At 41.2% G+C, this 12,106-nt stretch overlaps 1 protein-coding gene across 1 annotated transcript in view; it reads left to right on the top strand.

Annotated features, from left to right (window-relative positions):
- The window catches only part of stk32b (serine/threonine kinase 32B), a 115,414-nt gene that overhangs the window by 99,795 nt on the left and 3,513 nt on the right, over positions 1–12,106 (top strand). The window contains exons 10-11 of the mRNA XM_002939053.3: positions 10,078–10,209; positions 11,593–11,657. Coding sequence (XP_002939099.2) covers positions 10,078–10,209; positions 11,593–11,657 — 197 coding nt within the window. The remainder of the gene's footprint in view (positions 1–10,077; positions 10,210–11,592; positions 11,658–12,106) is intronic.

Here is a 12,106-nt window from a genome sequence, read left to right as displayed (position 1 = left end):
CACATGGAGGCGACCTTTCCTAGCAAAGAGCAAGTAGTAATGGACAGAATTTAAAGTGTGTTGACTTTAAAGGATAAGTAAACCTTTATAGTAGGTTGATGTAAAATGGATGAGTGCTATTCTGAGCACTTTTGCAATGGGACTGGGATACAATAATCAAGAACAGTACTGAGGAAAACACTGGAGAGATTGCGACTGATCCCTTGATATTAAAAGGCTTGAAGAGTTATTTACAAACATAGCCACAATTTGCCCTAGCCCTGTAACCTCTGCCAGCCATGCCAATGTTCTTACTACGCTAGACCAGTAAGAATTAATATCTGAATGGTTGCTATGGTGATAGATTGGAAGGAATCCATGCAGGAAAAAAAAACTGTAGTAAAAACTGATGGTAAACAAATGGGGTGCATTATTTAAAGAAAGCAATATAATTGAACCTAAGGGCAAGGAGATTAGTCTCCCACAATAAATCTCCTCTTCCGCTGGCGACTAATCTCCTGCAAATGTTTTCCCAACTGGAATAATGTAAATCGCCAGTGGAAAGACATATGCGTTACTAAGTGGCCCAAGGTTTCCTCACAAGGTAACTTTGGAAAAATTAAACAACATTTCCCATCTGCAATTTACATTATTGCTGGTGGGAAAAGCATTTGCAGCAGATCACTATATCGCAGGCGACTTATCTCCTTGTGTACAAAGTAACAATGAACTTTCATTCAATGGGGTGTTTTACTCGAAAAGGCTAGGGATGAACAGGGGTATTTGCTTTGACAGAACTACACCACCTCTTCATGGTTTTCACCCTGTATATAGGTTAAAAACTTAGGGTGCGAGACCTGTCTATAGGCAGCTACCGACCAAATAATCTGCCAAATGAGTAACTAAGACCTGTCTCTGGGCAGCTACCGACCTATATAATCTGCCAAAATGAGTAACTAAGACCTGTCTATAGGCAGCTACTGACCTATATAATCTGCCGATTGAGTAACTAAGACCTGTCTCTGGGCAGCTACCGACCTATATAATCTGCCAAAATGAGTAACTAAGACCTGTCTATGGGTAGCTACCGACCTATATAATCTGCCGATTGAGTAACTAAGACCTGTCTCTGGGCAGCTACTGACCTATATAATCTGCCAAAATGAGTAACTAAGACCTGTCTATGGGCAGCTACTGACCTATATAATCTGCCGATTGAGTAACTAAGACCTGTCTATGGGCAGCTACTGACCTATATAATCTGCCGATTGAGTAACTAAGACCTGTCTATGGGCAGCTACTGACCTATATAATCTGCCAAATGCGTAATTAAGACCTGTCTATGGGCAGCTACCGACCTATATAATCTGCCAATTGAGTAACTAAGACCTGTCTATGGGCAGCTACCGACCTATATAATCTGCCAATTGAGTAATTAAGACCTGTCTATGTGCGGCTACCGACCTATATAATCTGCCAAATGCGTAATTAAGACCTGTCTATGGGCAGCTACCGACCTATATAATCTGCCAAATAAGTAACTAATAAGTGTCTATGGGCAGCTACTGAGCTATATAATCTGCCGATTGAGTAACTAAGACCTGTCTATGGGTAGCTACTGAGCTATATAATCTGCCAAATGAGTAACTAATAAGTGTCTATGGGCAGGTACTGAGCTATATAATCTGCCGATTGAGTAACTAAGACCTGTCTATGGGCAGCTACTGAGCTATATAATCTGCCGATTGAGTAACTAATACCTGTCTATGGGCAGCAACCGACCTATATAATCTGCCAATTGCGTAACTAAGACCTGTCTATGGGCGGCTACTGACCTATATAATCTGCCAATTGTGTAACTAACACCTGTCTATGGGCAGCTACCGACCTATATAATCTGCCAATTGAGTAACTAAGACCTGTCTATGGGCAGCTTTGTATTTGAGTTCAGAGTTCCTCACCTCTACTCCCGTATTTATCTGAGCACTTTTGCATTTTACATTCCTTTTTTTTTTCAAGACATTATCAGTTTCTACACTGTTAATAAAATGAATTTCAAACAATAACACCACCAAATTTGCCAATTGGCTACAGTCGGCAGAAAATGTAGTCAGCAGATGAAAGTCTCGTGGTGTTGCTCTGTTTATAAGTGGCCAGGGATATGTCAGATGAGCTTCCTTTGCTCACTAAGTTAATTTTTTGCCAACAAGTCAGCCATACTGAACACTGCTGTTGTTTAAAATTCATTACATTAGTTTAAAAACTGCTAATATCTTGAAAATTAGAACAAATAATGGAAAAAGTGTTCTCTGAGCAATTTGACATTAATTTGTTTCAATGGTTTATATCATATCCATGATACTAGTGAATGTTTATACTAATTGTTTTGTTCTTTCTGCTGACATCGCACTCCCATTTAAGATATGATTAAATTATAGCAGAGTCTTAGCTTTTCCCCCTTCATATGGCACAAACAGATGGTCTGCGGCCAAGTAATTAATTAGCCGCTCATTAAGGTGTGTGCTTATAATCAGGTTTCACTTTCCTCTGTTTCATGGTGATTATAAAACCATTACAGTCCCCATAATACCCGTTGTTATCAGATTGCTATAGTTTTTAAGAACATTGGATTGTTTTAATCAAATGCTATAACTGTAACATTTCTAACTGCATTCCCCTGGTTCCAAGGGTAAGGTACAGGGAAGAACATTTCTTTAATATTTCATTTGACATCAGTCCTGAGTATTTCCTTTAAAAAGTCCTGCAAAAAGAATGTGTTTTTTTTTCATTTTATAGAATGTGCTACATGATATTCAGATTCACCCAGAATCACTACAGGGAAAATACTATGCCAGGCCAGCTTGGGGAAGACTAGGCCAAGTTTGGGGCAACAAATCTGACCTACACTGTACTTACTGGTCGCACACTTGTGGGTGTTTATGTGCTGGGGTCTCAGGGGGACTAGGGGAGTGCTCTAAGGTTAGTTCTTCTTTCCTTGCTCACCCTTTGTAGTGCTATGATTGGTCAGGGACATCTTGTAACAAGATAGATAAAAGACTTCAGGAACATCAGGGAACTTAAATAAATATTCACTACACATCAGTCTCAGCTTGTAGAAGTATCTGTGGTCTAAACCAGTGGTCCCCAACCAGTGGCTCAGGGGCAACATGTTACTCACCAACCCCTTGGATGTTGCTCCCCGTGGCCTCAAAGCAGGTGCTTATTTTTTAATTTCTGGCTTGGAGGCAAGTTTTGGAGACATAAAACCATGTGTACCACCAAAAAGAGCCTCCTGTAGGCTGCCAGTCCACTTTGGGCTACCAAATAACCAATTGCAGCCCTTTTCGGGCACCCCTTAGGAACTTTTTTCATGCTTGTGTTGCTCCCCAACTTTATATTTAAATGTTGCTCATGATTAAAAAAGTTTGGGGACCCCTGGTCTAAACTAAGTATTCAGCCATCATAATCAGCCCTGTCTCTGGGTTCCCTGGGTGGTAACCTGTCCAACAGTTTGGGAACCCAATGTGCAAAGCTTGACTACATTGTATGCTGTATGTGTAAGGCAGTGATCCCCAACCAGTGGCTCAGGGGCAACATGTTGCTCCCCAACCCTTGGATGTTGCTCTCAGTGCCCCCAAACCAGGTAGTTATTTTTGAATTCCTGACTTGGGGACAAGTTTTGGTTGAATAAAAACAAGATTTTCTACCAAATAAAGCCCCTGTAAGCTGATAGTGTGCATAGAGGCCCCTAATAGCCAATCTTAGCCCTTATTTGGCACCTCCATGAACTTTTATGGTGCTTGTGTTGCTCTCCAAGTCTTTTTACATTTGACTGTGGCTCCCGAGTAAGAAAGGTTGGGGACCCCTGGTGTAAGGGCTTGCCAGGAACCTGTGGCTTAGAGGGGATTCTCTTTCTGGGAGGTAGAAAGCCAGGGAGGAAAAATGTGTCCAGACATTTGCCTTAAACCTTTATTGCCACAATATTTTGAGCAGCTTTGGCTATTGTGTTAGAGAAAGACTTTTCCTCATAATTTATTTTTTACTGATAGAGTCAGTTCACCAGGCTGTTCAAAGGGAAACTACTGCTAACAGTGCTGGTGATGAAAAATTGACATCTAAAGAGACTGTTGTGATAGTTGAATAGGAGGTTTGGGAAAGGATCTGTGACCCCTGTGACTAAATGCTCTGTAGATACAAAGCTACAGTCCATAAAGAATGACAGAACTGCTGTTTATTTTAAAAGAAGGAAAGAGACTCAGCCTCAGGAATACAGATGTTTTAGCACTGACGTTTGTATTGTAGTTTTTTTCACAATTCCTTTTTATTTGCCCTAAAACTTGAATTTTTTGTGTGATTTATTAGGCGTAAAAACCATTAAAACCATTAACACTAAACTTTGCCATCTAAAAGTTAGCAGTTGGAGTTATCCTAGGCAAATTGTAGCATTCTCTATTTAATTCATGGTTTTAGAGTTTTTCTGGAGGGTTTTAACTTGTAAGTCCACAAAGATTCATGGAAAAACTTAAAAACCACCAAAAATTTGTGGTATTCGTGTTCTTTTTGTTTTTGTTCAGCATTTTAATTTGTTCCTGCTTTTTCAATTTAGATCTTTTATTAAATGAGTAGACATTCATGGTTTTAAGGGAAATTAGTTCATTAGTGGTTTCAAAAATTTTTTTAAAACCACAAAGATCAGAATGTTAATAAATGGGCCTCTCCCTGTCTAATAGAATGGCTAATTCTAAACAATTTCTCAATTTGTCTTCATTTTTTTCATAGTTCTTTAATTACTTGCCTTCTTCCTTTGACTCTTTCCAGCTTTTAAGTAGGAGTCACTGAACCCCAGCAGCCAAAAAAACTTCAAGGCTACAATATCATTGTTATTCTTACATATTATTACTTTTCTTTCTATTCAGGCCCTCTCCTATTCATATTCCAGTCTCTTATTCAAACCACTGTCAGGTTGCTAAGGCAATTGAGACCCTAGCAACCAGATAACTGCTGAAATTCCAAACTGGAGAGCGGCTGAACAAAAAGATATAATTAGAAAACCACAATTAACCAAAAAAATGAAGACCAGCTGCAAATTGTCTCAGAATAACACTCTCTATATCGTACTCCATAGTTAACCATAAAGGTGAACAACCCCTTTAAAGGAACAGTAACACCAAAAAATGAAAGAGCTTTAAAGTAATAAAAATATAATGCACTGTTGCCCTGCACTGGTAAAACTGGTGTGTTTGCTACAGTAACACTACTATAATTTATATAATAAGCTGCGGTGTAGCCACGGGGGCAGCCATTCAAGCTGGAAAAAAGGAGAAAAGGCACAGGTTACACAGCAGATAACAGATAAGCTCTGTAGAATACAATAGTGTTTTATCTGTTATCTGCTATGTGCCTGTGCCTTTTCTCCTTTGAATGGCTGCCCCCATGGCTACATAGCAGCTTATTTATATAAATTATAGTAGACTTTCTGAAGTAAACACACAACTTTTCCCAGTGCAGGGCAGCAGCACATTATATTTTATTTACTTTTATACACTTTCATTTTTTGGTGTTACTGTTCCTTTAACAACAGAGAGGGGTTTTATTCCTTTAAAATGTCCAGAAATCGAATGGCATTACGGTAACCGCATTCTAACACAGGGACGTTGTATAGAACACAAACTCCGACCATTGCCAGCAGTATTTCCAGTGTGCACTGCTGAAGTGCATTCCCCCCTAATGAATCGTGCCCTAAATATAGCTTAGCGAGGCCAGAACGAGCCTGAGAGTGATGGATCGCACTTCTACGGACATTTAAAGTGGCAACTGAAACGAAAAATGAAAATACCTTTAGCAAAGTCAAATGGACGCAGAGCCAAAGGCAGCAACAATCAGTTCTGAATAATAGGACACATTCGTTTCATTTCAGGAGAGGTTAGCAAATCCGTCCCAATGACTATAGGGTACAACTGCTATTTGCCAGCTGCTCACTGACATCATGAAGAATTGTACAAGTACAGGTATAGGATCTGTTATCCAGAAACCCGCTATCCAAAAATCTCCAAATTACAGGAAGGCCATCCCCCCATAGATTTTATTTTAAGCAAATAATGCTCATTTTTAAAAGTAACTTTTAACTTTTTCTCTGTAATAATAAAACAGTAGCTTGTACCTGATGGCAGGGTTAAACTGGGACACCAGGAAAAAACCCGGTGGGCCCCGGAGACCCAGACCCAACCCTGCCCTGCCCACAGGTGTCCCTCCCCTGATGCGTTTAACTTACACGCGATCAGGGGAGGATGTCGGGCAGTGGCTGGGGCCCCTGTTGGGGGGGGGGAGGTTAGGGGGTGCGGCAGGGGACGTGGGGTGCGGGGCCCCTAGGGCGGCAGCCCCGGTGGGCCCTTCACCCCCCAGTCCGACCCTGCCTGATGGTAAGTAAGCTGCATGAATGCATGTTGGTGGCAAAACAATCTTATTGGGTTTATTTCATGTTTAAATGATTTTTAGCAGAAGAAATAGAGATCCAAATTACTGAAACATTCCTTATCTGGAAAACCTCAGGTCCCGAGCATTCTGGATAATAGATCCTAAATCTGTGCGAGCTTTTCTGGGGAACTTGTGGGTTGAGGAGGAAACCAATTTGCAACATAAAGTATAGCGCCCCCTTGTGCTCCAGAACACTCTTTTCTCCAGATGTGCCATTAAAGGTGAAGCCAAATACAAGGACGGGTGCAATTTTTCAACTAATAATGCACCAGCGCTTTGACTTTCTCCTTAATTAATGAGTTAAAATTTCTCTTTGTTAATAGTTAATGGGGTATTGTTTACATGTATGGGATTTAAGTGTTTTCACAAAATGAATACAAATAAATTCATCCAGAGCAAAGCATAAATGACAGATGGAGCTGGATTCTTTGAAATCTTCTCCCTGTATGGGAAGAAGGCATACAAGATCATTATTAGCTCTAACGTCCCTCTGTCTGCCATTGTACAAACACGTATCTGCTGTCTGACGACTGATATTATCCCTTGCAGTTTGATGGCACAGACATTTATGATAAATAGCTCAGTCAGGGTAAAGGTGAGGCTCAGCACCTCTCTGCCATTTGTTCTTGAAGTTCTCATCCATCATGGTGGAGATTTGTAATTAGGCTCTCAGCAGAGAGGGTGTAGTGGAGAGGATCAGGGACATATTTGGGGATGATGGGGTAGTTACATATTTATATAGGGTTGAAAAAAGACCAGAGTCCATCAAGTTCAACCCATCCAAGTAAACCCAGCACCCCTAACCCACACCTACCAATCTATACACTCACATACATTAACTATAAATACAACCACTAGTACTAACTGTAGATATTAGTATCACAATAGCCTTGGATATTCTGATTGATCAAGAACTCATCCAGGCCCCTCTTATAGGCATTAACAGAATCTGCCATTACCACATCACTAGGAAGGGCATTCCCCAACCTCACTGCCCTCACCGTGAGGAACCCCCTACGCTGCTTCAAATGGAAGCTCCGTTCCTCTAATCTATAGGGTGACCTCTGGTGCGCTGATTGTTTTTATGGGAAAAAAGAACATCCCCCATCTGCCTATAATCCCCTCTAATGTACTTGTACAGAGTAATCATATCCCCTCGCAAGCGCCTCTTTTCCAGAGAAAACAACCTCGACCTCGACAGTCTCACCTCATAGTTTAACCCTTCCATCCCCTTTACCAGTTTAGTTGCACGTCTCTGCACTCTCTCCAGCTCATTAATATCCTTCTTAAGGACTGGAGCCCAAAACTGCACCACATACTCAAGGTGGCTATGGGACACCATTTTGACTAAAAATGTGTTAAATTGGGACTATTTTACTTAGTTGCCTGGGGCCAGCGGTGGGCTTATAACCTAGGCCTCCTTGTTGTTTGGCCCCGCCAACTATTTAGTTTGAGACCCCATGATTGCTGACAGTGACCCCTATCGCACAAATACTTTATAACAAAAGAAACCTAACCTCAGCCATGTTGTTGCTCTTGCGATGAAAAATGTGGTAAATTCCTGTACTGATTCACATCAATGTGACTTTACTCTCTAACTTGTCTCTTCTGAATGCCACATACTGTAAATGAAAGGGCTGGTAAAGGTAGGAATAGGGGTGTGCTCCTTATGAATACTGTGCAGTGCTGTATTCATCCTTAAAGGGGACCTGTCACCCAAATAAAAATCTGTATAATAATATAATACCCTTTTTAAATTAAACCTTGTTTTATTAAAACATTTATATATACCGGTTATAAATGTATTTTAAAAACTGAGCTGTCAAACACATATTGCCTAAGGCATAGAGGCAAAGCAGGCAGTTACTTTCACTTTCCGTTTAGCACTTCCTAGATGTCACTGCCCTCCTCACATTCCCCCTCCCTCCTCACCATCTAATTGTGTAGCCAGTGTATGGGCATCAGGTCCCCCATTCTGAGAAGCTTTTGGGACGATGCAAGGTTTGTCTTAATAACACATGTAGCCCACTTTATAAACGGTTGTGGCACTACCTGCTGATCTTTCACTGGTTGACGCTTCCAGGAGTCCTGAGCCCCGCTTACTATGGGGGAAGCAGGGATTTCTCTGATAATTGGCGTGCCTCCACCCAGGGCTCTGCTATGGGAGAACTACAACTCTCACCCTGGGAATGATGTAGTGTATTAACCCCCCAATGGGATCCACTGGATTCTGGCCGATTTGCCCCTCCCTGGGGTAATTCCTTACCAGTTGTAGTGGTCCTGGGTACACACACACTGAATACAGCAGATTGCAAATGAACAGATTGATCTTTATTGGGCAGACCTCTCCAGGAGTGTATCATCAGTCAGGGCACATCCACAGGTTACATCAATGCACAAGACCCTCGCTCAAAGGTACCCAGGGTACTCACGCCAGAATGAACTCCTCTAGGAGGTCCCTCCGGTACTACACGCCAAGAGACCCTCTCTTAGGGCTCTCCCCGGTACTCTCGCCAAGCAGACCCTCCACAGAGACTCACCTCCGGTACTACACCCAGGCTACTCTTTAGCAGGATCCTCTTTCTCTTGGAGACTATCTCTCCCTTACCTACACACTGTGTGCCCTAAACTTCCAGCTGATGTAATGCTGGTAGGATCTTAATCCTCTACACTCCTGGAGGGGCAATGCGGCCCATTCTTACCTACCACTCCCTAAATGGCACTCCTAGAGTGTCCTAACACAGGGAAACTACTAACTCACTGGGGAGCTCCTCTCTCTAGAGGCTCCCAACTTAAGATGGCCCCCAGCACATGGCTGTTTCCCTTATATGGGCCTATGCACCACCCTGTGGCCATAACCCGAACTGCGGGGATACTCCCCATTAACTATAGATATACCAGGCTATACCGATTGTACCTTAACCATTACCCTCCCGGGGCCTATCCTAGGGGTATACATCCTGTGGGGCCCATTTTAGCAAACCCCTACACACATTAGAAAAGAATTTGGATTATTTCTAAGGGTGACAGGTCCCCTTTAATGGGCAGGTCTTTTGTCTAAGAACGCTGATGGCAGAGCAGGGTGCAAAGTACGTAAAACATGGCGGCTTCCTTCTGTTTGCTCTCTGTTATCTCTAAGATGCTACTAGTTATCATATCAGCCTTTTTGTATTTACTCTGTACTCTAATCTAATTTATTATTAGTCTGTTTTTAGAAATAGCCTCCCCATATCCTGTAGTTATGATTGAGACCCCATATGTAGGCACAAGTACATGTGAACCCATTAACCCTTTATATTCAGGCTAAGCTTTTTGAGTCCTTGTAACAAACTATTATTCCTAAATCCTATACACATACAGTATATTCATGCTAGGGTGTCCTTGTCCTCAGTTTCTGGATTTCGGGTTCATTTTTGAGTTTGTGCGCAGTTTGTATAAACCTTGTACATTTGTGCGTTCCAGGTTCTTGAATTCCCTGTTACATTTTTTGAATCCAGTTCAAATCCTAAGGAGAATACAGTCTATTCTATACAAACAACTGCAAATGCCAGGAAAATACTGTTCCGAGATTTTATTAATGATTTACAGTGGCTTAAGGTTCTTCTTGTGTTTATTCCCTGGCAGAAAGGAAGACTGAACTGCGATCCAACATTTGAGTTGGAAGAAATGATTTTAGAGTCCAAACCGCTCCACAAAAAGAAAAAGCGGCTTGCCAAATATAAATCAAAGGAGGCAGCGAAAGACAGTTGCCCTTTGGTAAGTACATACGCATGGTATCATTCTGGATAACGTCATTAATAGCCTTTAGTTTTACTGTAGGAGCCTTGGGCTGTGGTACAAGGCTTAAAGAGTTAATGCTCCAGGCCCCAGAAAGGAGACAGGGCTAACCCAGACCAGAGGAATGCTGGGAATATTGCCGGTACCCCAGTCACTACAACCAATCAGCTAATGATTTTGAATACATCTTACTGCTATCAAATGGCAAAACTAGTAAAAGGATCTTTATGGCGGCTTCTGCATCTCCAGTTTTAAAGTTTGGACAGGCCTGATTTATATTAAAAATCCCAGTTGCATTGTTATTGCTTACCATGTGGGGCACCCAAATAAATATCAAATTCTCCTCAAGCTATTTTGTAGTCCTATTCTGCATATACAACTTTCTGCAAAAATCCCTAATAAATGGATCCATAAAAAAATTGTCACCTTCAGTGGTCCAGTATGGTACAGTCACCTGATATTAAATTAAATGTAACTCCACCAAACCAATTAATGTGAAATAGTACAGTGCACACTTCTGAACACTTTTTCAACGTACATTATTTTTTTCTAGTTTTTAAGATTTACAAGCTATTAGCAGTTTCGATTCTGCTTATATAATCATTTTAAAACAACAGCACCCCCTGCTGGAAATTTCAGCTGGTTACATACTAAGGATACTATGCTCAGAAGGGGGCTAAGGAATATAGAGGGGCTAGTAGGATGCTTGCAAAAATCAACTTTACCAAAAAAAGAGAGGAAAAAGAAATTACAGGCATGGGATCCCTTACCTGGAAACCTGTTATCCAGAAATTTTCAAATTATGGGAAGGCCGTTTCCCATAGAATTATAATCAGATAATTCAACATTTTAAAATATTTTCTTTTTCTCTGTAATTATTAAATAGTACATTGTACATGATCCTAAGATATAATTACCCCTTATTGGGGGCAGAACAGCCCTATTGGGTTTATTTAATGGTTAAATGATTCCCTTTTCTCTTTAATAATAAAACAGTACCTGTACTTGATCCCAACTAAGATATAATTACCCCTTATTGGGGGCAGAACAATCCTATTGGGTTTATTTAATCTTTAAATAATTTTTTAGTAGAATTAAAGTATGAAGATCCAAATGATGGAAATATCCCTTATCCGGAAAAGTCCAGGTCCCAAGCATTCTGGATTACAGGTCCCATACTTGTATTATTAGTTTAGGATTAGGAAATTTGCACAGGTTTTGTGTCCAAATGCTTTTATGAAATGAATTTCTCATTGTGCCACTAATACCAGCAACAAGTCGTATGATTTATTCTGATTTCTTGGCATTAATTGGCCGGTTTGTGCGACTGTTTCCTGATCGATCTCTCCCACCTCCTTGCAGAACGGCCACCTGCAGCAGTGCTTGGAGTCAGTGAGGAAAGAATTCATCATTTTCAACAGAGAGAAGTGAGTGCATTTATCAGGCGCATATACAGGATTCCCAGGGAAATTGCTGCGGAATGATTGGATGCTATTTATTAGCACTTACTGAGGATGATTAATGATTGGAGCACAGGTGCAAGGGGCCTGAGCTGGCAGCCATAGCAGCGCTCCTGCTTTGAAGCTATTTATTGATTTAATGGCTTTGTTTTCTGTTATTCAGTAATAGGCCGCTGTCTCAGAGCTGAGAACATTGTAGTACTGGAACATTTATATTACCAGGGTCTATTTAGTACAGGAGCAGAGAGAAAGCAATGATCCCATTCAGCTACCCTGAGCTCCCGTATAAAGGAACGTGCTTACACCATAAGGCTGTCTGAATCTCTCCCAGACAGTAAATCCCCCCCTTAATCTAATATAAATAAGGTTACCCAGGTATTTTGTAATGGCTCGCCTTAATCCTGGCCCTAAAGGCA

This window comes from Xenopus tropicalis, chromosome 1, assembly GCF_000004195.4.
Source record: "Xenopus tropicalis strain Nigerian chromosome 1, UCB_Xtro_10.0, whole genome shotgun sequence".
Taxonomy (NCBI): domain Eukaryota; kingdom Metazoa; phylum Chordata; class Amphibia; order Anura; family Pipidae; genus Xenopus; species Xenopus tropicalis.
The sequence above is the reverse complement of the archived record's forward strand: the minus strand, read 5'-3'. Positions and strand labels throughout refer to the sequence as shown.